The sequence below is a fragment of the Mercenaria mercenaria genome, chromosome 8 (assembly GCF_021730395.1).
Source record: "Mercenaria mercenaria strain notata chromosome 8, MADL_Memer_1, whole genome shotgun sequence".
NCBI lineage: Eukaryota > Metazoa > Mollusca > Bivalvia > Venerida > Veneridae > Mercenaria > Mercenaria mercenaria.
Genome location: NC_069368.1, coordinates 43,846,885 through 43,873,659, shown reverse-complemented (window position 1 = coordinate 43,873,659; position 26,775 = coordinate 43,846,885). Strand labels below are relative to the sequence as shown.

The window sequence follows — 26,775 nt, the reverse complement described above, 5'->3', positions numbered from 1 at the left end:
ATCATTTCTGTTCAATACACTTGAGAACCTCTTGACTCAGAACCTTGAAACTTCAAAGAATTATTGGACATGCCTTGAGCAGATGATCCCTAATTATTTTAGGGTCAGTTTTTCAAAGGTCAAGCTCAAAGGACCTGGAATATGAAAACAGTTTCTGATCCGTAACTTTATTTGACCCAGAATCTTTAAACTTCATAGGATGTTTGGATATGCAGGGTAGATGACCCCTATTTTAGGATTTGTATATAGGTCAATGGTCAAGCTCACAGGGCCCTGAGGCATGAAAACTGTTTCCGATCTATAATTTGAGAACCACTTTACCCTGGACCTTGACACTTCCTAGGATGACTGGACTGAGTAGTATGTCTCCCCACTCCCTCAAGACCACAGGGACCTGAACATTGAAAACTATTTCCATATAGATGACTTAAATGATTGCCACTAACCCAACCATCAGGATCACTTTGACTTTGGCTCCTGCCCCCTATTGACTTCTTGCCTATGACTATGCTTTCGGAGGAGGCATGTGCTTTTCTACAAAAGCATCTTAATGTTAGATTAAAATTTTACACAACACTTTGTTGAATTTAATTCAAATTATGGCTGCTTTTCAACTTTTAAAATTTGTTTAAAGTGTTTCTTAAAGCAAAATATCAATGTTTCTACTTGTTTTTGTACCCCTTAAAATATTTGCCCTTGTATGTATGTCTGTCTGTCCGTCTGTCTGACTGAATTTATGTCATGCATATCTCGAAAAGTATTTGACCTAGAGTCATCGAACCTCACAGGATTTTTATTCAGCATTTGAAGTTGCGAACCTGGTGTTTTAATTAGGATTTTTTTCCCACATCCAGGCCAGAGTTTTGGCCTTTGACTTAGTCAAAATTAGGCATAAAGAGACTAAAACTTTGTGTTCGCATGTATCTCAGATTGTATTACCATTTTTAGAGCCATTTTCCTCTTTAGCGTTTGTATACCTTAGTATTAGGAAAACTTTTTTCTAAGATAGTGCCAGTTTTGTTTTTTAGCTCACCTGTCACATAGTGACAGGGTGAGCTTTTGTGATCGCCCTTCGTCCATCGTCCATCCACAATTTCGTGTCTGCACGATAGTGGTTTCATTTATGATTTTATTTTAACCAAACTTGCACACAACTTGTATCACCATAAGATCTCGATTCCTTTCTTGAACTGGCCAGATCCCATTATGGGTTCCAGAGTTATGGCCCCTGAAAGGGCCAAAATTAGCTATTTTGACTTTGTCTGCACAATAGCAGCTGTATTTATGATTTGATTTTTACCAAACTGGCACACAACTTGTATCACCATAAGATCTTGGTTCCTTTCTTGAACTGGCCAGATTCCATTATGGGTTCTAGAGTTATGGCCCCTGAAAGGGTCAGATTTAGATAGTTTGACCTTGTCTGCACAATAGCAGCTTCATTTATGATTTTATTTTAACCAAACTTGCACACAACTTGTATCACCATAAGATCTTGGTTCCTTTCTTGAACTGGCGAGATTCCTTTATGGGTTCCAGAGTGATGGCCCCTGAAAGGGCCAAAATTAGCTATTTTGACCTTGTCTGCACAATAGTAGCTTCATTTATGATTTGAATTTAATCAAACTTGCACAAAACTTGTGTCAACATAAGATTTTGGTTGCTTTCTTGAACCGGCTAGTTCCCATAATGGGTTCCAGAGTTATGGCCCCTGAAAGGGCCAGAGTTATGGCCCCTGAAAGGGCCAAAATTAGCTATATTGACCTTGTCTGCGCAATAGCACCTTCATTTATGATTTGATTTTAACCAAACTTGCACACAACTTGTATTACCACAAGGTCTTGGTTCCTTTTTAGAACTGGCCAAATTCCATCATGGGTTCTAGAGTTATGGCCCCTTAAAGGTCCAAAATTGGCTATTTTGGCTTTTGCAGCCATATAGAGACTTCATTCATGGTTTTATTTGATACAAACTTCCAAAATATCTTCAACAACAATAAATCTTGGATTCCAAGACAAATCAGATCCAATCGAAGGTTCAAGAGTTATTTTATATCTGATTACCTCCCCTGATTGTAATCAAAATGGATTTATATCAGTAAGTACTTATAGGACTTATTTGAAATTTCATTATTGTCATTAGTTGGACTGAGACAATCAGGGTAGATAACTATAGACTGATTTTATGTCAAATTACCTACCTTTATTTCAAATTAAAGTGGGTATATCTCTGTAACGAATGAAGATACTGATCTGAAATTTCATTTATGTCAACAGATTTATTTGGCAGATCCTTCTTTTGTTCACTTTCAATAAAAAAAAATTTAATTACTTCCCTTTTACGTTACTATAAATAGCTCATGTTTAGTAACTTCTTTATTATTGGCCATAGGGAAAAACCGAGACCACTTTCCTGTGGTACAACATGGATGGCACCTCCAATTTTTAGGTGCATTTTGACATATCTGTACCTTGTAAGAATTGTTTTTTCTTTTTGGTTAAATTTCTTCCCTTTGTTGTTCCTGTCCTTTGGACTTAGATATTTTTTTGAGGACCTTCTTGTCCTCAAGTGCAATGATAACAGGTGAGCGATATAGGGCCATCATGGCCCTCTTATAATGTACGAGCTATCTAAATGCATGAAGAAATACAAGGCTTTAGCTGAATACCAACAGTATGTCTGTGTTTCAAGTTTTCTCAAAAATAGCTGTCACAACATTATTTTCAGTCAGTAATTATGTCTCCCCCTCTCTGAGGGAGACATATTGTTTTTGCCCTGTCCGTTCCGTCTGTCCGTACGTCACACTTCATTTCCGAGCAATATCTGGAGAACCATTAGACCTAGAACTTTCAAACTTCATAGGGTTGTAGGGCTGCTGGAGTAGACGACCCCTATTGTTTTTGGGGTCACTCCGTCAAAGGTCAAGGTCACAGGGGCCTGAACATTGAAAACCATTTCCGATCAATAACTAGAGGACCACTTGACCCAGAATGTTGAAACTTCATAGGATGATTGATGATGAAGAGTAGATGACCCCTATTGATTTTGGGGTCACTCTGTCAAAGGTCAAGGTCACAGGGGCCTGAACATTGAAAACCATTTCCGATGAATAACTAGAGAACCACTTGACCCAGAATGTTGAAACTTCATAGGATGTTTGTACATGCAAAGTAGATGACCCCTATCGATTTTGGGGTCACTCCGTTAAAGGTCAAGGTGACAGGGGCCTGAACATTGAAAACCATTTCCGGTCAGTAACTTGAGAACCACTTGACCCAGAATGTTGAAACTTAATAGGATGATTTGTCATGCAGAGTAGATGACCCCTATCGATTTTGGGGTCACTCCGTTAAAGGTCAAAGTCACAGGGGCCTGAACATTGAAAACCATTTCCGGTCAGTAACTTGAGAACCACTTGACCCAGAATGTTGAAACTTAATAGGATGATTGGTCATGCAGAGTAGATGACCACTAACGATTTTGGGGTCACCCTGTTAAAGGCCAAGGTCACAGGGGCCTGACATTGAAAACCATTTCCGGTCAGTTACATGAGAACCACTTGACCCAGAATGATGAAACTTCATAGGATGATTAGTCATGCAGAGTAGATGACCCCTAACAATTTTGGGGTCACTCCGTTAAAGGTCAAGGTCACAGGGCCTGAACATTGATAAGCAGTTCTGATCAATAACTTGAGAACCACTTGACCTAGAATGTTGAAACTTAATAGGATGATTGAACATGCAGAGTAGATGACCCCTATTTATTTTGTGGTCACTTGATCAAAGGTCAAGGTCACAGGAGGCTGAACAGTGACTTGAGAACCACTAGGCCAAGAGTGTTGAAAATAAGCGGGATGACTGGACATGCCAAGTAGATGATCCCTATTGCAGCCAACCATCAGTGTCTCTTTGACTTTCGCTCCTGACCCCTGTTGACTTCTTGCCTATAGGACTTTGCATTGGGGGAGACATGCGCTTTTTTACAAAAGCATTTTCTAGTTATCCTTACATTTGATCATTTTCTACTCTTATCTGCATACAAATTACACACTTAAACTGTTAAGCTGTTGAATATGTTCAATCTTTCCTCTAACTGCCAAAAATTAGCAATATGTGGACTGTGTGTGTCTGTGTGTTTGGGTTTAACGTCTTTTTCAACAATTTTTCAGTCATATAATCGAAAGTGTCTACTTGTAGCTGTGAGCACAATGCCCAGCTTAATAGTGCTGCTTCACTGGAATATCACGCTGTAGACACGTGACGTGATACCCCACCCAGTCACATTATACTGACACCGGGCTGACCAGTCCTAGCACTACCCTCTTAATGCTGAGCGCCAAGCGAGGAAGCTACTAGTGCCATTTTTTTACGTCTTTGGTATGATGCGGCCGGGGATCAAACTGTAGAATATGCTCTCTTTTTTTTTTGAAAATAAAATACACCAAAACAGTGAAAATGTGATTTTTTTATGGTTTTATCTGTGTTTACATCAAAATTGCAACCATTTTGTAATATTCAATCAAAACAGCCCATTTTCACTTTAATATTTCATTTTATCATTTTCTACTCAAATTTGCATACAAATTACACACACTGTTAAAGGCACGGACATCCGGATCATATGACAACATAAAAAAAGGATATCATAAAATTATTGCTATATTTCTTAACAGGCTTTAAAACTAGTTACCGTATTTTCCCGAATTAAGGCCCCCCCTCTAATTAACGCCCCCCCCCCCCACCCATTTTGGAGGGGAAAAAAGTCAACAAGAACGGGAAAAAATCACCTACCTCATTTTTATAAGTCCACATAATAAGTAATTTACAGTACTAAAGTCCAATGTATTAAAAATTAAACACACTTTTAAACAGTCCATGTACCGTAACTCCAAAACATTTGTACTAAGTACGGTACGTAACAGAAAATTAAACGGTAAATACATTTTTGATTTGTTTTTATACCACTCGCGCACACGCTTCCTGCCGACTTTAAACAAACTTGCAGCAATGTGTTGACGATACACCCTTTTCTTCGGCAGTTTTAAGAACTTTTAATTTAAAAGCAGGCACAGCAGCGTGTCAAACCATTGACATTGTGTATTGCGCAATTAGCTACCCGCATGTACTAAGGAAAATGTTATCGGAGTACACAGCTGTTTGGGTCATGACGTAATGTCTAGTGTCACGAGCGTGTCAAAAAGCCAGACATGGAATACACGAGGTACTGTATTTAAATGCATAAAAGACACACTGCATTAAATTGGATGCCAAATAATTACGTTTTGGGGGATTAAACAACACAGAAACACTTTACAGCTAGTTTGAACGATGTTTTTAAGTTTTGTAAAAATTTTCATTTTTTATTTTTTTACCTCAAATAAATGCCCCCTCTTTGGAAAATGTAACGCCCCCCCGGGGGCGTTAATACGGGAAAATACGGTACTTATAGATTATATGTTATGGAAGCACGTGAGAATTAATTGCTTTTACTAATTTTTCCATTCAAAATTGAAAAGCAATTGTAACAGGATACCAGAGGTAAACTGCCTTAATTATAAACCTTTAATTTAGTGATAGTTAAGTACCTAGTCCTTACTGGTTTATTGGTTAAGGATGCAGGAAAAGTTTTATATCTGAGGCGGCTCGGGTTCGTTTCCTGACTATGGCAGTCAGACTTGGTATATAGGATTCTTCTTCTCCTCTTGCAAGTTTATTCAAATTTGGGCAGTTGGCCCCTTTCAGGGGTTGCTAGGGCTAAATGTAAAAGTACCTTTTAATAAATGACTACTTCTCATGAACCACACAATGCATCTTTATTGAACCTGGTCTGTAGCATTGATATAAAGTCCTCTCATAAATTTGTTCAGTTTGGGGAGTTTGGCCCCTTTAAGGGTCAAGATTGTTAAGAAATTATCTCATAAAGAGCAAAAACAACCTGAGAGATATTTAAATCCACTGTTATGCAGTTACCAATTTTTATGCCATTTTCCTATTTAGTGTCAATATACCTAATAAATTATCTTATCTAGTCGAATTTTTTCTATCCAGTTAATGATTGTAGTCTTCAATAAAGCTTTAAGTATGCAAAAAGTGACAGTGTTACACATCATCCTATATTAAAGATAACTATAGACACAAAGTCTTATGATCCTATATTTGTGAGATTCAGCACCTAATGTCAAAATTACTGTGCTGGGCACATTAAAATAAGTGCCGTATTGAGATGCCAGCATGATGCAGGTTTTGTGTTCGGGGAAAGGTGGTGTTCATGTCCGGGCCATAATTTTGACATGCATAGTTCGATTTCAGAATAATTTCACACAAATGATAAGCATGGATAGACGATGTGTCATGCGCAATAACCATTTCACTAGCTCAAAGGTCAAGGTCACAGTCCTTGGTTGAACTTTTTCACTACATTTACAGAATACTAAATTTTCTAGTTTTCCTACATTTTTTTGTAAATAAATAGGGCCAAGGGTCCTTCTTTTAGTTTGTGAGCAGTACCATGGCTGTGACCTTTCTCATGTTGCGGGGGCATCCTTGTTGGTGACACATTTCTAGATTGTAAGTGAATTCTTTTTTACACGCCCAAAGGGATGTTTTATGTTATAACGCCGGTGTTCGTCTGTCTGTCCACCTGTCTGTTAGCAATTTCGTGTCCGCTCTGTAACTCTTGAATCCCTTGAAGGATTTCAAAGAAACTTGACACAAATGTTGCCACATCGAGACGACGTGCAGAGCACATGTTTTGGATGGCTCATTTAAAGGTCAGGTCACACTTAGGGGTCAAAGGTCATAATTATGACTTTATTTTGTGTCGGCTCTGTATCTCTTGAACTGTTAGAAGGTTTTTGAAGAAATTTGGCACAAATATTCACCACATCGAGATGACGTGCAGAGCCTTGGCTGGCCTCAAGGTCAAGGTCACACTTAGGGGTCAAAGGTCATACCTTCGGGTGTATATTGCTCTGCATTGCGGGCTCTTGTTGTGCCATGAGTTAAATTCAAATTAGTCGGAGTTGTATTAGTGTCACATTAGTAAGATTTTCAGTATAGATGGAAAAAATAGTCACATCCACTGATATTGGTTTGTACAGGCTTACGTTAAAATGGTTCAGGTTTGATAGGTATTGATCCTAATTTATGAAAATCATTTTCCCTCAATATGCTGTTTTGACATTTTGTCCAGATGTTAAAAAAATTGATGTATGAATTGATGAAAAAATATATTAGTGTATTAGTTTGGAAATTAAATTGTAAATATGTATTGTAAATTTCATATCTTAAAGATGAAATTAATGAGAGTTTTATTTATCAAGGAAATATTTTATGAAAATTAGTCCCATAGAATTATTTATGATGCAGAGTGTAAATTATTCATTCGTAGTTATGAGATGGACAAAATGATGTTTATTTCCTCTTCAGCTTTTTTTCAAGATCAGATTAGAATAAAAATAGAATGTAGATGTAAATTATTGAAAAATCTAAAGGATCAAGATAACACCTAATGTCAAAAGACATTTCATCAAGCCATTCAGCTAAAATTCCTTGCATGAGCACACATTTAGAAGTTATGTTAATATTGGTATTCAGATGAATTATCACTTCATGCCTGATCTCCTAATTCATTCTAAAAAAAATGAAGATTTGAACTTCAGTGCATGTAGCGCTACGCCTTTTTGAACAAACATTGATGATGGGAATATACAGTGCATGCTATTAAGTGTGTATGTTTCAGCAGTGCAAAATTTATAAGCTGACATAGATTTAAGGATCACGTAAACACATTTGAGACAACCCCTCGGGTAAATTTTTAGCTCGACTATTCTGCTCACCTTGGCGTCGGCGTCACACCTTGGTTAAGTTTTTGTATGCAAGTACATACAGCTATCATTTAAAGGCATATAGCTTTGAAACTTATTTATTCTTTTTCTAGGTCAATTACCAACCTCACTGGGTCAAGTTCCATAACTCTAACATGTATTTTGAGCAAATTATGCCCCCTTTTGGACTTAGAAAATTCTGGTTAAAGTTTTACATGCAAGTTACTATCTCCAAAACTAATGTAGATATTCAATTGAAACTTCACATGTGTCCTCGGGGTTATAAAACTAGTTGATAGCAGCAAGTCCCATAACTCTGACCTTCATTTTGGCCAAATTATGCCCCCTTTTGGACTTAAAAAATTCTGGTTAAAGTTTTGCGTGCAAGTACATACAGCTATTACCAAAAGGCATATAGATTTAAAACTTATTTTTTCTTTTTCTAGATCAATTACCTACATCACTAGGTCAAGTCCAATAACTCTGACATGTATTTTGGCCAAATTATGCCCCCTTTTGGACTTAGAAAATTCTGGTTAAAGTTTTACATGCAAGTTACTATCTCCAAAACTAATGCAGATATTGAATTGAAACTTCACATGTGTCTTCGGGGTTATAAAACTAGTTGACAGAATCAAGTCCCATAACTCTGACATGTATTTTGGGCAAATTATGCCCCCTTTTGGACTTAGAAAATTCCGGTTAAAGTTTTACATGCAAGTTACTATCTCCAAAACTAATGCAGATATTGAATTGAAACTTCACATGTGTTTTCGGGGTTATAAAACTAGTTGACAGAATCAAGTCCCATAACTCTGACATGTATTTTGGGCAAATTATGCCCCCTTTTGGACTTAGAAAATTCTGGTTAAAGTTTTACATGCAAGTTACTATCTCCAAAACTAATGCAGATATGGAATTGAAACTTAACATGTTTCTTCGGGGTTATAAAACTAGTTGATAGCATCAAGTCCCATAACTCTGATATGCATTTTGGTCAAATTATGTCCCCTTTCGAACTTAAAACTCTTTTGATATTTAACATTTTGGGTAATAATTTCCTGCTTCTGTGACAATATTTCGAATAGTTGAGCTTGGCTGTCTTACGGACAGCTCTTGTTATTTTGGAAATCATACCTGACAGACCCGTAATATTCATAACATATATATACAGAATTGTTCACAAGGGGTAGAAAATACTTTCTGTTAAAGTCACCTTGTTCGGTAACGTGCATTTTGTCTTACAGCACATGTACATCAGTAGTCTATATTCTATTTTGTAGAAAATATCAAACTTCTTTTTCAAACATATATTTTTAGCTCGGGTGAGTTTTTGTGATCGCTCGATGTCCGTCTGTCTGTCTGTCAACATTTAGCTTGTGTATGCGATACAGGCTGTATTTTTCAATTGATCTTCATGAAATTTTGTCAGAATGATTGCCTTGATGAAATCTAGGCAAAGTTGGAAAATGGGTCATCTGGGGTCAAAAACTAGGTCACTAGGTCAAATCAAAGAAAAACCTTGTGTATGTCATAGAGACAGTATTTTTCAATTGATCTTCATGGAATTTGGTCATAATAATTGCCTTGATAAAATCTAGGTCAAGCTGGACTATGGGTCATCTGGGGTCAAAACCTAGGTCACTAAATCAAATCACAGAAAAACATTGTGCTAGTGATAGAAGCTGTATTTTTCAGTTGATGAAATCTAGGTTGAGTTTAAATATGGGTCATCTGGATTTAAAAAGTAGGTCACTAGGTCAAATCAAAGAAAAACTTGTGTATGCAATAGAGGCTGTATTTATGTCTCCCCCAGGAGACATATTGTTTTTGCCCTGTCCGTCCGTCCGTCCGTACGTCACACTTCATTTCCAAGCAATAACTGGAGAACCATTTGACCTAGAACCTTCAAACTTCATAGGGTTGAAGGGCTGCTGGAGTAGACGACCCCTATTGTTTTTGGGGTCACTCCGTCAAAGGTCATGGTCACAGGGGCCCGAACATTGAAAACCATTTCCGATCAATAACTAGAGAACCACTTTACCTAGAATGTTGAAACTTCATAGGATGATTGGTCATGAAGAGTAGATGACCCCTATTGATTTTGGGGTCACTCTGTGAAAGGTCAAGGTCACAGGGGCCTGAACATGGAAAACCATTTCCGATCAATAACTAGAGAACCACTTGACCCAGAATGTTGAAACTTCATAGGATGATTGTACATGCAAAGTAGATGACCCCTATCGATTTTGGGGTCACTCCATTAAAGGTCAAGGTCACAGGGGCCCGAACATTGAAAAACAATTCCAGTCAGTAACTTGAGAACCACTTGACCCAGAATGTTGAAATTCATAGGATGATTGGTCTTGAAGAGTAGCTAACCCCTATTGACTTTGTGGTCACTCTGTCAAAGGTCAAGGTCACAGGGGTCTGAACATGGAAAACCATTTCCAATCAATAACTAGAGAACCACTTGACCCAGAATGTTGAAACTTCATAGGACGATTGTACATGCAAAGTAGATGACCCCTATCGATTTTGGGGTCACTCCATTAAAGGTCAAGGTCACAGGGGCCCGAACATTGAAAACCATTTCCGGTCAGTAACTTGAGAACCACTTGACCCAGAATGTTGAAACTTCATAGGATGATTGGTCATGAAGAGTAGATGACCCCTATTGATTTTGGGGTCACTCTGTGAAAGGTCAAGGTCACAGGGGCCTGAACATGGAAAACCATTTCCGATCAATAACTAGAGAACCACTTGACCCAGAATGTTGAAACTTCATAGGATGATTGTACATGCAAAGTAGATGACCCCTATTGATTTTTGGGTCACTCCATTAAAGGTCAAGGTCACAGGGGCCCGAACATTGAAAATCATTTCCGGTCAGTAACTTGAGAACCACTTGACCCAGAATGTTGAAACTTCATAGGATGATTGGTCATGAAGAGTAGATGACCCCTATTGATTTTGGGGTCACTCTGTGAAAGGTCAAGGTCACAGGGGCCTGAACATGGAAAACCATTTCCGGTCAGTAACTTGAGAACCACTTGACCCAGAATGATGAAATTTCATAGGATGATTGGTCATGCAGAGTAGATGACCCCTATTGATTTTAGGGTCGCTCTGTTAAAGGTCAAGGCCACAGGGGCCCGAACATGGAAAACCATTTCCAATCAATAACTTGAGAACCTCTCAACCCAGAATGTTGAAACTTCATATGATGATTGTTCATGCAGAGTAAATGACCCCTATTGTTTTTGGGGTCACTCCGTTAAAGGTCAAGGTCACAGGGGCCTGAACATTGATAACCAGTTCCGATAAATAACTTGAGAACCACTTGACCCAGAATGTTGAAACTTCATAGGATGATTGAACATGCAGAGTAGATGATTGGGGTCAGTCTATTAAAGGTCAAGGCCACAGTGGCCTATTCATGTAAAATCATTTTTTGGAAATAACTTGAGAACCACTTGACCTACAATGTTGAAACTTAATAGGATGATTGGACTTGCAGAGTAGATGACCCCTATTTATTTTGAGGTCACTTGATCAAAGGTCAAGGTCACAGAAGCCTGAACAGTGACTTGAGAACCACTAGGCCAAGAGTGTTGAAATTTAGGGGGATGATTGGACATGCCAAGTAGATGATCCCTATTGCAGCCAACCATCAGTGTCTCTTTGACTTTTGCTCCTGACCCCTGTTGACTTCTTGCCTATAGGACTTTGCATTGGGGGAGACATGCGCTTTTTTACAAAAGCATTTTTTAGTTTTCAATTGATCTTCATGAAACTTGGTCAGAATGATTGCCTTGATGAAATCTAGTTTGATTTTGAATATGGGTCATCTGGGGTCAAAAACAAGGTCACTAGGTCATGTCAAAGAAAATACTTGTTTAAACTCAAGAGACCACATTTTTGGTCCAGTCCTAATGAAAATTGGACAGAATATTTGTTTCCATGAAATCACTAGGTCAAACAATGTTTACACTATTATGGTGTGTTTCTCAGGTGAGCGACCTAGGGTCATCTTGGCCCTCTTGTCTCTTAATTTGTTTCTGTTGTGTGTCTAACATATTTACCTAAGTACTCTGGGAAATGAAAACTGATTAACTGATATATTTATTGAAATATTGCAGTTTTTAGTCTTTTTGACAGCTCTACTTTCACTTTCATTTTGCAACTTTCGTATTTTTTTAAAATGTACATTGTTTGTAACACTTTCAACTCCCAGAGTACCTGGAGAAATATGTTAGACACACAATAATCATTAAAGTAATGACAAAATACTTTTGAAAAAGAAGCTTGATATCTTCTACAAAATAGAATATGAACAGTCAAAGTACATGTGATATAGGACAAATTGGGCTGTTCAGTAAAATATAACCTGTCTTGAACGTTTCTTCTACTCATTATGAATAGTTTGGTATATTGTATATGATAAATCAAGGTATATGTGGTGTAAAAAATACTGAAACTAAAATTCACCCAAAGGGTGGTTTCAAGAACCTTAACACAACTTTTTTTGATGTTTGGCTGATGTTATGAGTATGCAGCATTTCTAGCTTATTCGTATGCATAATTATGCTTTTCATAGTTTTTCCAAATTCAGTCAGCCATCGGAATATATCTTTGATCATCATTACTGTAGACTATTTTGTCATTTACAGAGTTTTCTTTTTACCAGAAACAGTGGGTAACATTTAGGACAGTGGTGAACACACTTCACATGCTGTTTATCTTTGGTCAGTAAATGTCTCCTCTTGTTTAGGCATATTTATGTCATAGGTTTGGGAACTTGTTAGAGTCAGTGGTCTATGATCTTGCCCTTGCTTACCTGTGTACCTATTTATAACATTTTTCTCTTTTTATATTTTCAGGTACATGCAGAAACACTAGATTTGTCTGACAGTCTTCCTTTGACAGATGAATTTGAGAATGTGACTGGAAGTTCAGAGGTATCTGAGAATATCCAGGCTAGTTCAGCAGATGGTGTCCTTGATACAGGAAGTGATAATCTTGAAAATCCAGAGTTCACTCAAACTGACAAAGCAGATACTACTGATCTCAAAACAGGTGAAAGTAGTGATAAATCTGACAAGTTAGTTGTATCTAATGTTGACACGAGTGATAGAAAAGACACTTGCCCTGTAGAAATTGAGCAAGTTACTGAGAAATCGGATGAAAATAAAACCAATCCATGTGATAGTGAAGATATTGGTTCAAGTTGTTTAGAAAAAGAGAAGAATTCAGAGACCTTACATGAAAATAGCATATCAAGTACTTCAGATAGTGTAGTAGGTGCTGTTGAAAGTGACCAAATATGTGAAAAGGCAGATACAGTTGAAACTGAATCTTCTCAAAGTAAAGAGGAAAATGATCATGACCATGAGAACTTGGTTGTGGCAAACACTGATGAATCAAATGAAATTGAACCTGAATCTAACCAAGTTAGAAATGAATCAAAAATTTCAGATCCAATAGGACTTTCTTCTGACACATCAGTTAGTACCGTAAGTGAACATATACACAAATCACCAGATCTAGTTGTTGAAAGTAACGAGAAAGAAGAGAAGTGTTCGCAGCAAATTAAAGAAGCTAATAGCAAAGTTAGTGATAACACTAATAAGTTGGTAGAAACAGATGGTGAACAGACAGTAACAGAAGTCTCTACCAGTTGTGTTAGAGAAAATGTCAGTAGAACTGTAAGCAGTGAATATAAAGTAATTGTAGATACTTCCAATAAAAAGTATTTGGAAATTGCTGCTATTGAAACAAGTATGGGGAATTCACAATCAAAAGAAAGTGATCTTGAAAGTTTAGATTTTGATAATGACAAAGACAAGTCTGGCTTTGATTCTGACGATTTCCTAAATTCTCCTGCAAAACAAAGTCAGAACAATGAAGTTTGCATTGTGTCTCCAAAATCAAAAAGTATGTTGCTGGACAACTCTGATTCTGGTGGAAGTTGTGCAGATTTACATATAGATAAAGAAGTGTCAAAACAGCATCAGGAGTACAGGCCAAGATTAGGCAGTGCTGAAAGAAATGTTTTTGATGTGTTTCCAGTGGATATACCAGCAAGCTCAGAGAACTCAACAACTACTGAAAGTGAAAGTGAAAATTCAGATAATACTGTTGATTCTGCTGTTAGTCACGACGAAACCCAAAAGAATGGATTACAAAATGGTGCTCCAGAAGCTTCTGCTAAGGCAGCTTCAGACTTTCTTAGTTCATTTGAAAAATTTCTTCAGAATCAAAGTCCTGACGAAAGAAGTGATACAGCATCTGTTAAAAGTGAGGAGTCTGTGCAAAACCTTCCTGTAAATAAGGAAATTTGCAAAACAAGACGACGCCCTATATTTAAAACATTTCCGAAATCTCAGAAATTGAGAAGAGCTAGCAAAGAAACTGTCTCAAAAGATACTACTTCAGATTCTGATGAATCAGATGTGGTGATGAAAGCTAAGCAAAAATATCAGTGTATGAAAGAACTTAGAGTTTCTTTAAATGCAACAGACATAGACAATTCTAATACAAATACTGTTGGAAAACCTTCAAGAACACTTCAGAAAAATTTCATTGCTAAATCTAAATTTGCTCAAATCAATAGTGTTAAAGCAGCAGAAGAATCAGAATCTGATTCAGGATTAGACAGATTGAAAAAAGAGCCATTGCTAGCAATTGGTGATAATTTAAATGTTGAACTGTTTAAGTCGCCTTCAGTTAGAACTTCCATAGAGGAAAGTACAAAACCTTTGAAAAAACGTAGTCGTAGAGGTGATAATGAAATTCTTCATCAAAATGAAGTTTCTGAACCAATACAGAACAAACAGACAACCAAAGGCAACATAGAAAACATTTCAGATGCTAGTGATATTGAAAAAAATACCTCAGATGTTGATTTATTTAGTGATGAACCACAAAAATTGAAAGTCTTGACTAATGTTAACTTGATAAACAAAGAATGTTTAGAAAGTTCTACTGATACAAATGAGGATCAGTCATCGAAAAAATTGCCATTGATAAAATCAAAAAGGTTAAAAAGTGCAGCAAAAAAGAAAAGACAATCACAGGTTAAATCTGATTCAAAATTGCCACTGTCTAACTCTTTAATTGAAGCAAAGGCAGAAAAGGTAGATAATGATGAAATTGGTTGTACAAAAACTGATAACTTTTGTCGTCCAAATTCAGATGCAATACACAAAAAATCTGATAAAGTCGATAAGTCTGGTACCATGATAAAGAAATACCCAGAAAGAACTTGTAAACTTAGAATGAGAGTTCCAGAAAATACTGTTAATAAAAAAGATCTTTTAAAATCCAAAGTTCCAGGGGCTTCAAAAAGGTGCAGTGATAGTGGACAGTCAGATAAAGATTCAGTAGTAAGTGTAAAAAAGAAAAAAAGGAAAAGAAAAGTGAAACCCTGGTCTTGGGGAAATGAGAAAAAGAGGTACAAACCTAAACCAAAAGTGGATTCAGAAGTGTCTGATTTAACTGAAAGTGATTGGAGTTCAAATATGGAGCAGGAAACAAAGAAAGTTGAATCATCTGTTGACAAAACAAGTGACAGTGAATTGACTGATGCATCAAAGGCATGTTCAGAACCACTGTTGATGAGTTCTGATGAAAATGAACATTTGGCCAATTCAAAATCTGAGAATTTAAAAAGTGAAATTTCTGATAATAATTTTGATGATAGTAAAGAAAAACAAAGTGTTTCTGTAGATCTAAATGCTTGTAAAGATGAAAATCTTACTGCGGAGGAATCTACTGAAAGAGATGAAGATAATAATATTCCAAAACCAAAAAGTGTACCAGCTAAGACTAAAAATACTAGAAAAAGGGGTAAATCTAAGAAAGGAAATCAGAAAAGGGTAAAATCTCAAACAGTTAATTCATATATGAATATTGAAAAAGACTCTGATGATCTTGAAAATCCAGACTTGATATTCAGTTCTGATAAACATGAAGAAAGTCACTTCAGTGGTTTTCATTTAGAAGCAAATGATCATGAACTAAATGAGAACTTTCCACCCAATGTTTCTCCAGACAGTGGTATTCAGTCACTCACTGGATCTCCAGCAGGTCATGAATCTCCAAATTTAGCTTTAAATCATCAGTACTCATTGACAACTTCATCCAGTTCTTTTAAGGTGGCAGCAAGTGTTTCTTCACAAGTAATTGACTCAAAAAATGGTATTGTTTCAAGTATTCTATGTGCAGCTGCATCTGCAAGTTTAAGTTCAACTTCTGTGACTACCTCTGTTACATCATCAACAGAAACTGTTATTGTTTACTCAAAAAGTGTTCCAATTTCATCAGCAACTGCTACAATACCATTACCTCTTTGTGATATGCTAACTTCAAGTACTAATTCTGCAGCTTTTCCTGTACTGGATAATGCAAATTTAAATTTGGATTTAACCAAAGATGCTTGCACCAAAAAGAAGAACCGTGCAAAGTTTCTACAGCGTCACAAAGCCAGTACTCTTCTGCAGAAAGGTAGATTACCTACTGAAGAAGAAAAGGAACAAAGACTTGAAGATAAGTTTGATTATTTGAGCCGTGTTGGTGCAAAACCAGTCTGTGATGAATCTGACACCTTAAACAAAGACTGCGTTGAGTTGAAAGAGTCACAATATGAGAAAAATGAAAATATTCAAGCTGGAACTAACAAGTTTTCATGCAAAGAAAGTTTAAAACTTAATGTAGAAGGAACTGCAGTTCATGAATCAATTACTAGTTTGAAAAGTGATGAAAGTGTGATAAGTAGCGAGGACATGGAAATTGTTGAGAGCACAAAACATGAAAAAAATAAGAAGAAAAGGGGTCGTAAAAGCTGTAGAAAAGCTAAACATAGTCCAAGAATGGATACAAATAATCAGAATGTTACAAATGTTGAAGAGGAAAAAGTGAATAAAGATCAGTCATTGACATTAAGGCTTGAAGACAATTGTGAGAAATGTGATACATTTGTAGAACAGAATGTGAATGATTTGATGCTACAACATGGTAAAATGACTAGAAAATTGAAAGAAAGTCAAAATATATCAGAGAATTCAATTGTTGAAGATAGCAATACTAATGATACTGAACAAAGTGTACAATCAGATAAGGAAATAAATTTAGATGCAAAAAGAATTGAAGAAGAACCATTGGAAAGTGAACTGAAAGGTTCTGTTTTGCATAATGCAGAGATTAAGAACAAAAATGTTGGAGATGGTGAGGTGCAAGAAAATACTACTAAAACTGTTGTTGCTGAAAATGAAGTTGTGCAAAGAAATGTAGATGAGTCAGATTCTTCAGGAATAAAAGATATTGAAATAAGTAAGACAGGTACATATTCAAAAAGAAAAGGGAGAACTAAAAAGAAGAGAGGTAGAAGTAAGGGAACAAACTCTGAAAGAAGTATAGACACAAGTTCTGACAGAAGTCAGGACACAAGTTCTGAAAGAAAAGCTAATATAGTAACAGAAAAATCTCAAAAAGGTACTATATCTGTAGACAGAAATGACAATGTGCCACAGGTTCCTGATTCAAAAGCAGACTTTGTTTTTTCTCCCCCAAATGCAGTAGTTAATAATGATATATTAAGAAACGTTCCTAGTTCAGACTCTCTTGCATCAGACTCCTTGGCATCAGAAGCAACTTTAGTTTATCCACAGGACTCTTCTGTTTCAGAATACGAAACAGAAACTGATAATGAGCAGCTCAAACCTGTTACTCAAGACACAAATCCTGCTGTCAGGAATTTGAATGAAAGTATTAATGGAGTTTTTATTGAAAGTAAGGAATCTGATCCTTTGTCCTTGAGGTTAGAAACTTCAGAACTTGACAAAATTGCAGAATTACCTGTAGATGTACCAGTGAAAAGAAAACCTGGACGGCCTCCAAAGCACAAGACCAAAACTAAAACACAGGGTATTAAAACATTACAAAATAATGGAACCAAACTAATCAATAAGTTAAATTCACCACCATATGCATCACCAGCTTACAAGTCAGCTCCATTTAGGTCCCCACCATACAGACAGTCGCCATACAAATACCATCCAGTAAGATCACCACCTTTTAAATATCTTACTGGTAGATCTCCTCCCTACAAACCATTTCCTGTAAGATCACCAGTTTATAAACCTTTTCCAGGAAAATCACCACCATATAAATGTTTTACTGGAAAGTCTCAACCATATAAACAAAAATATCAAGATCTGATAACAAAAAGAAAACGAGGGAGACCAAAAGGGTCTAAAAACAAAGTGAAAGAAACGTCTGGTATAAATGAAACTCCTGTAAAATCTCTCGTACAACAGACTGTACCTAGGCCAAGGGGCAGACCACCTTTAATAAAACTAAAACGTCCAAGAGGAAGACCGAAAGGATCTGGAAATAAAGTGAAAGCAAATACTTCACCAGAAAAATCCAGAAATAAGACTGGTGAAAAAGATCAATCAGTTGAAGTTTCTCAGTCCATGATGCAGTGGAGAGAAAGTAGAATTATCCCAGAAGGGGAGGAGAAAAAGAAACGCGGAAGAGGTCGACCACCCAAAAATTCCTACCCTGTTGAACAACAAAGTACAAAGAAAAGTAGTCCTAAAGGCAAAGATATGCAAGTGAAGCCTGGACCGGAATTGTTTGATAACAAAAGTTCAGCTAGAGAAGCTATAGAATCCTTAGCTCAAAGTTGTTTGCCAATGGGTAGTCCAGTAAGAAGTGAACTTTCTTTAGGACTGTCTGAGGAATGGCTTTCTGATCATAGTAGTGGTTTTCATAAAGAAAAGGCAAAACGAAAAAAGATTAATTCTGACCACAAGTCCAGATATTTAGATTCTGGCGAGAGCATTCTTCAACCTCCAAGAATGTGCCAGGAACCAGTAGAGTCGGATGTTGGAACTGATTTTAGTAGCAGGGAACCAGCCCAGTCTGTCAGCTCCCTGGATTCGGATACCAGCGGGGGAGGCAGCAGTCTTGGGGTGAAAACATCTGCCATTCAAATGTGGATGGAAATTAGTAAGCACAGAAGGAGAAAGAATAAAAAGAAACTCCTTCATTTTAGAAGTAAACACAAAAATATAATAGACCCAGTGTTCAATGCTGAAGTAGATTATTTAACAAACATGATTCCAAGGTTGTCAATATCTCCTAGAGGGGAGACGTACCTGAAAGTGAGGCCTGGGGAAATGCCCTTGCCAAGTATTTTTAGAATTGCAAGAATTGATGTTAAGAAAAAGAAAAAGGATAAGCTCTTTGTTTTTGAAAAGGCAAAGCCATTGAAACCGAAAAATGATTCAGAACTTTCAACAAAGGATAAAATTAGACTAGGTAGAAAGATAAGCATGCTTGGTGAGAATTTTCTAGATTTAGACGACTTGAATAGCCTGCAGCAGTGTAACTTACCACCAAAGAAACGTCTCAAGCTGTTCTCAACTATGGGCACAGATGAAGAAAGTCTTTCAGATGGGCATCAGAAGCCGGAGAAACGGAAAGGACGGCCTCGTAAAATACAGTCATCTAGTCCTCAGACAAAATATGCATTTGGTAAGTAATTTTACTTGTCTACTAAGGCATTTAATATTAATTTTTTCATAACAGCTCCTGTTACAGAAGCACAATGAGAAAAACTTGTCCACTGCAAGAAGAGTCATGCAGTGAAAGATGGATTTATTGGTCAAGGTAGCACAATCTTTTTACATTCAGTTTTGTAGAAGTATTTTCTGGTTGAGCTGGAAATACAAGTTCAGGTAAATAGCTCTAGCTAGACTTTATCAAATATAAGTGGTAGCTCTGCATTAATTTCTTTCAGTTGTCTAGCAGGTAATATTAACAGTTGTACAAGCAAGCCCAGGTGAGCTTCTTAGAGACAGCATGGACATCTTGCGCAATTCCAAACCTTGGCCATGTGAGAAAAAAAAAATGGCAATTAATGGTCAGCACAGATGTATGATTGCAGATCTGCAAGGCATTTAAAAATAGATATCCATTTTGACATCTATTAGTATTTCAATTTTAAGACATTTACTTGTGTACATGGCAACAGGTGTTGTTTTGTCTTAACTATGTTAATAAATGCAAACATCTAAAATGCATAAATATGCATTTGAAACAACATCTTATCGATTCCAGGATTGTTTGTAAGCTTATTTCTAGCATATGGATGACTCCTAAGAAGACTTTTAGTCTTGTTTTTTGTGCGTTTGGAGGTCCAATGTGAACTTGGATACTTGCACGAGGTGGATTTCTTTGCTATGTGTCGTATTGGCAAGCCAGCGGTGGTCAAGGCACTCATATATCATTGAGGGCGTCTTGCCAATTGTCCTAGTAAATATCAATTGTATGGAATGGGAAGCGTTACCATCTGGACACTTTAAATGCTTACTGGTCCATCTTTAGTTTTGCATGGACACAACTCCCAACCCTTATCAAATCAACATTGATAAACATATAGATTATTTTAATATTTTATCTTGTAACTTGTGTTAACAGTCTTCAATTAATTAAAGTATATTAAATTTTGTCATCCTATGGAAAGCTTTTGTTGGAGGAAGATGTACATTCCTTGTTGATCAGTGAAGACTTCATGGCTATTTGAAAGCTAATGACTACTGCTGTCTTGTTTCAGACACATTAACCAACAATAGTAATTTATTAATTTTGCTTTACAAGCGAATTATGTCACTAGAATATTTGCTTAGCTACAATTCAACTATGATTATTGTACATTGATTACATTGGACAAATAATCAGAACTTATAATGATTTCAACAAATTTACTTATGTTTTCCTCTTGGCATTTCTGTTGGCATTGAATCAACAAAATAAGTACATAATTATTACAGATTCTTCATTTTTATGTGTTTTAATAGGGCAAATAGAGAGCTGTCTTTGGCTGGTTGCATATTTGCTAACGCTTGAAAGTAAAGGTCAGAAATCTAGACATGGTGCCAGCTATAGCAGAAATGTCTCTCATACAAGTCCTGGAAATCTGGCTTGCTTAATTTCTTTCAAAATAAGGCAAATTCGTTTCAAACTTTTAGGTTGAATACATTCATATTTTCATAAAGTGTCTGAATATGGTACATGAAGAAAAGTAATCTTCAAAAACACCATAATTTTTGAAGCTACGGCCCTTTTTTTTGTTATGTTTAAATAGGGTTCTTTTTGGACAACTGTTATATCAGGGGCACTGATACTCTGTGGTTACTTTTTTTTTTTGTTGCACCTTTCTGATTCTAATGTCTTTGTAAAATAATTATAGCAACTTTTTTGGCAGAGCTAGACAACAGTATTTTGGTAATATCTGGAATTTATTTGTAACAACAAGAGCAGCTGGTTCCTAATGTAATGAGAAAATGGAATTATCGCTTTTTTATGGCTTTGAGCTTTACCACTCAGCATGATCGTTACATAATTACAAGGATATGTTCTCAATGCACATGCTTATCTGCACTGCATGATTCTCTGGTAATATGCACAGTTTGAAATGGAGAAAAAAATAAATGAATCGGGTTACATTATCCTGTTAAATTCCTTGTTATTTACAAAAAGCACTTCCTGTTTGTGGTTATTTTAAAGTTCGTTTGAATGAAAGGTTCAGGGTTTATAGAATAGTTGGTTGGTCCATTGTCTTTTATCAGCATTTTTAGCTCGATTAAGGAGAGCTTATGTTGTGCCTACTGTGGCGTAGTTGTTGCTGTCACCGTTGCATTCAAGTTAAAGTTTCAAGGCAAGCTCCTCAATTTTACTGTGTCTTTATAGCTACTGCCATATTATCGTCAAACTTTACATAAGGATAGGTCTTAGTAAGGTGCAGACATCTGTTAGTTTAGGGTTAGGATTCCTGAAGGTCAAGGTCCTTTAAAGAGACACAATCATAACTCCTATGATGTTCAAGCCTGTGACCTTTGAGAAAGTGGTTGGTCGCTAAACAACCACTCTTTGCATTTTTCTTCGACAACCAGACTGTGGGAGTCAACATTTCTGATTTTGACATAATTAGATTATATGTCGAAGCTGGTTAATAACTGCAAAAATTGATGTTCTCTCTTTGTTTTTACCTATTATTTCAAAGAACTTACTGTGCTGGCACACCTGGGAGTTGAATCACTGTAATGAAGTACAAGCTTAATGTCTCATTTCTTGGAAAATCATTAGAAAGTTACTCATTCACTTGAATGTTTTGAATATCTTCATTACACAGGCACTGACATATAATGCTTTTCAGACACTGAGATATAAAAAAAAGAAAAGCAATTTTTGCAATATATACTTTCATGCCCTACTGCAAAGAAGAGGGGTTGTACATTTTGTCAGTAAACCCATTTGATTTCCGACCATTGAACACAAAACACTTGGTCTCAAAATGGCCAAACTTTATAGGATAATTGCCTGTGCAGGAGACCAAAAACGGTTTCTGCTCAGTAACTTGAAAATGCTTTGGCCTACAGTTGTCAAATTTGAGAGGATAATTGCCTATTATCAACAGATTACCCCTGTGTCAAAGTCCAAGGCCACAATGACTTAGAGACATCGGTTCAGTAAGTAAAATACCATTTGGGCCTTCTGTCTCTTAAACTTTTTAGGATGAGTAGTCATCTCTCTTGTTTTAATGGTCAGGAGGTCAAAGATCAAAATGATATCAGAATTGAAAATGGTACAGGCCATTTTTTTGGAGTATGTGTGTTTTACAAACAACTTGTTTATTTTTTCATCCTTTCGTGGTCATCTCAGACTCTTTTCTTTATATTATTTTTCTGTTCCCCAAAATTTGAGGGAGGGAGGAACTTAGTTCAGCCCCAGTCCAAAATTTGTGTTGTACATATCTCTAGAAGTATTTGACCGAGAGTCTTCAAACCTCACAGGACTGTTATTCAGCATTGTGTGCACCTGGTATTTTGTTGGGTTTGTCACACAGCCAGAGTTATGGCCCTTGACTTAGTAAAAAAATGTGCATACAGTGATAGGAGTGGAGGCACTAATGTCCTATGGACACACATTGAGTAACAGTTTAAAGGGGCAGTCTAAAAAAAGATGCAAGCTCATACCAAAACAATTTATTACAGAATACAATTCTTCACAAATTTTGAGTGACTTTGTTTCCCTGCAAGAAGTTGTGAAATAGTTCATTTTTACAGTAAATTTCCTGGTGTAAATATGTGAAAAATGTGGAGTTTTTTTTTTTTGCTGGATTCTTAATCATTGTTGCCATGAAATTGTTGTACAACAATTGTATGTTTGTTTATGAGGAGAAGTGATTCATTTAGACTTGTCTAGATGTTGATCTTGTCTGTGAATTATGTCTTTTTCCTCTGCTTTGATGTAATTATCTTCATATTGAGCCATCATTACTGTCAGTTAGTGGTAGTATGGGCCAAGTTCAATCTTAAATGTAGGTAGGAGGTAAAGCTATGGTTGAACTTTTTGAAAAGACCAAGGTTACAGGTCATTTCTGACTGCCTCTAGAACTTTAGCAATGCTTCATTGGCAAGAGCTACATACCGTAATCAAAATTTAGTGGCAAGACATATATTATTGACAAACTTCAATAGCAATGCCTATGTAGTCAAGGGCTCTGTAGTGTAGCTTCAGTTGCAAGAACTACACAATCAGTCTTCAACAGGCATTCATAATCAGTCTTCAATGGCAAGGCCTTTTCGAAGTGGCCTCTGTGGCCAAATGGTTAAGGTCACTTTGAATCACTTGTACCTCAATGATGTAGGTTTTGGCCTCATTCAGGGGGATGAATTCTTCATGCGAGGGAGCCATCCAATTGGCTTACGTTTTATATAATCGAATATCAGTGGCGAAGCTATTGAAATCTGTAGGTAAAGGTCTCATGATCTGTTTTCCCCATATTTGCTATAGGCATTTCGATAAGGAAAGCTTTTTTAGCTCATCTGATTTTTTGAAAAAAAATGATGAGTTATTGTCATCACTTGAGCGGTTGTCGGCGTCGGCGTCGGCGTTGCCTGGTTAAGTTTTATGTTTAGGTCAACTTTTCTCCTAAACTATCAAAGCTATTGCTTTGAAACTTGGAATACTTGTTCACCATCATAAGCTGACCCTGTATAGCAAGAAACATAACTCCATCTTGCTTTTTGCAAGATTTATGGCCCCTTTTGTACTTAGAAAATATCAGATTTCTTGGTTAAGTTTTATGTTTAGGTCAACTTTTCTCCCAAACTGTCAAAGCTATTGCTTTGAAACTTGGAATACTTGTTCACCATCATAAGCTGACCCTGTACAGCAAGAAACATAACTCCATCTTGCTTTTTGCAAGATTTATTGCCCCTTTTGGACTTAGAAAATCAGTTTTCTTGGTTAAGTTTTATGTTTAGGTCAGCTTTTATCCTAAACTATCAAAGCTATTGCTTTAAAACTTGCAACACTTGTTCACCATCATAAGCTGACCCTGTACAGCAAGAAACATAACTCCATCCTGCTTTTTGCAAGGTTTATGGCCCCTTTTGGACTTAGAAAATATCAGATATTTTGGTTAAGTTTTATGTTTAGGTCAACTTTTTCTCTTAAACTATCAAAGCTATTGCTTTGAAACTTTCAACACTTGTTTACCATCATAAGCTGACCCTGTACAGCAAGCAGCGTAACTCCATCCTGATTTTTGCAATAATTATTGCCCCTTTTGGACTTAGAAAATCATTTTCTTGGTTGAGTATTATGTTTAAGTCAACTTTTCTCATAAACTATCAAAGCTATTGCTTTAAAACTTGCAACAGTTTTTCACCATCATAAGTGGACACTGTACATCAAGAAACATAACTCTATCCTGCTTTTTGCAAGAATGATGGCCCTTTTTAGACTTAGAAAATCATGGGTAGGACAATATTTCTATTACACAAAAAAAATCAGATGAGCGTCAGCACCCGCAAGGCGGTGCTCTTGTTATCCTTTAATAGCGTATTGTGTGAAACAGATTTATTACGCTTTGTTTTAAGAATCAATGGAATGCATTGAAATGTTATCCACAACCTCGATCTTCCAATCCTGACGTTTTACTTACTATTGATACAGATAATAGCAACAGCTTGTATGCTTTTGAATATCAAATTAAGAAACTGGAAGGAAAGATTTTTATCACCAGCAGATTCCAAGTTGTTCATTTTATGTAGCTGGTCACAGTCTTCTGGAAAATGAGTATAAAAAATGTAGTTTTCTGCTGACTGCCTATTCTGTCTTATGATCTTCTGGTTTTGGGAGACAAGCGGAACTACCTTAAAATTTTCCATGCTTTCGTCCTAGGTTAAGTTCTGTGATGAATTTTCAGTGTTACTGGACATCAACTGACAGTGCTATGACAAGGGGAAATGAGAGCTTTTGAAAATAGTTCTAGTTTCTTTTTCTGCTAGATTCTGGTAGTAGTGGTGTACAAGTTAGTGGAAATGTCAGGCCTAATTAAGATTATGTCTGCTCATTGTTGGAATATGTGGGGATAGAATACAACAATATGTGGCCCAAGAGAATATCATTTGTGCCTGATATAATGTATTGATCTTCAATTTTATGTGACTGAAAACATCTCTTAGAAAATCAAGTACAGTGAGAGCTTTATTGATCATGAGGCAGTGAGATAAATGGTTTTAACTATTATCAAATTGCTCTTTAGTATATAGATCAGATTGCTGATGAGTTGAGGGGAAATAGAGATGTTGGGAAAGCTGGGAAATCCTAGAAAAATGAAATGATAAAGACATAGGGTAAATTGGTAATTGAATGATTCTGTACATCAGTGGCATGCATGCTGATCCGCCTTGATTTCTGTGAAAGTCAAAGCCAGTTTGACAGTTTGATTATTATAAGTCTGATCCTTTTATTTTCCCCAAAAATCAGAAAAATGTTTCTTGCTGTATATTAAGATGAAGGAGAAGTGGAACACACAGCTAAACACCGAATGTAAATTACTGTAATTAAAATAACCTGTTTGCTCTTATTTTTTTGCCGACCTTTTCAAAAATAGCAGTAGTGCTGTGCACAGGCTGAATACAGCCTTGAATACAGCCTCTTTTAGCAAAGATCAAGAATATGTTTTATTTTGCACTGCAAAATGGTACGATCTTCGGATAAATTTAAGAACTGGTGAAAATGACCGTTGAAAAATGAAAAGAAAAAGTTAGCATGTTATTTATTCATAGATTGTGTTTTTCTATGATAGGTGAAGGTCAGCACCAGAAAGACCATTTCAACATGGGAAAGGATGGCTCTGAAGATATGGCATCATTTGCATCAGTGGCCATGTCTGGTCAGTCCTTGACGGCCTTCTCGCCTTCTAGAGAATCTCTGCCATCTTTGCCGGACCTCTCAACTGTTGCTAACCTTGAGGCCCTTCTTGAAACAAATCCGTCTTGTACTCCAACTTGTACTCCATCTTATACCGTTCAAAATACAAGACCTGTACTGCCAGAGGCCACAGAAAATGACTTTAAGGGAACAAATACCGTGTCCGAATGGATATCACAGGAACTTAGTAGCCAAGCACAGTTAGAAACTGAGTCATGTGACATTCAGTCATCAAAATCATGTGATAGGTGCTCGTTAAATCAGTCATGTGATCACGATGATTCTAGCGGCGTTGATAGCATGACTGCCGGGTATAAATTGTCAGGAAAACTTTTAAATCGCAATGTGCGCCAACTAAAACGGAAATACCGCAAAAGAGCGAAATCTCCCTTTTTAAAGAAGACGAGGGTCCAAAATTCTGAAACAGAGACTGCGAAAGAGGAACAGTTTAGTGGGGAAGAATCTCAGGATTGGTTGGTACGGTCCGTGTGTTCAGAGTCAGAGCCACTACCAGTTATTCATCAAGAGAAACGTAAACTTGACAGCGAAGAGGAGTACGATGCTCAAGATTTTAAAAGAGTCAAAATGCAAAAACGGTAAGTACATTAAGTATATTTAAATTCTACATTTACTGTACTTTAATAGGATTT

At 36.6% G+C, this 26,775-nt stretch overlaps 1 protein-coding gene across 1 annotated transcript in view; it reads left to right on the top strand.

The window, feature by feature from the left end:
* The window catches only part of LOC123566480 (uncharacterized), a 121,007-nt gene that overhangs the window by 48,638 nt on the left and 45,594 nt on the right, over positions 1-26,775 (top strand). Inside the window, exons 3-4 of the mRNA XM_045360618.2 lie at positions 12,712-19,372; positions 26,001-26,721. Coding sequence (XP_045216553.2) covers positions 12,712-19,372; positions 26,001-26,721 — 7,382 coding nt within the window. The remainder of the gene's footprint in view (positions 1-12,711; positions 19,373-26,000; positions 26,722-26,775) is intronic.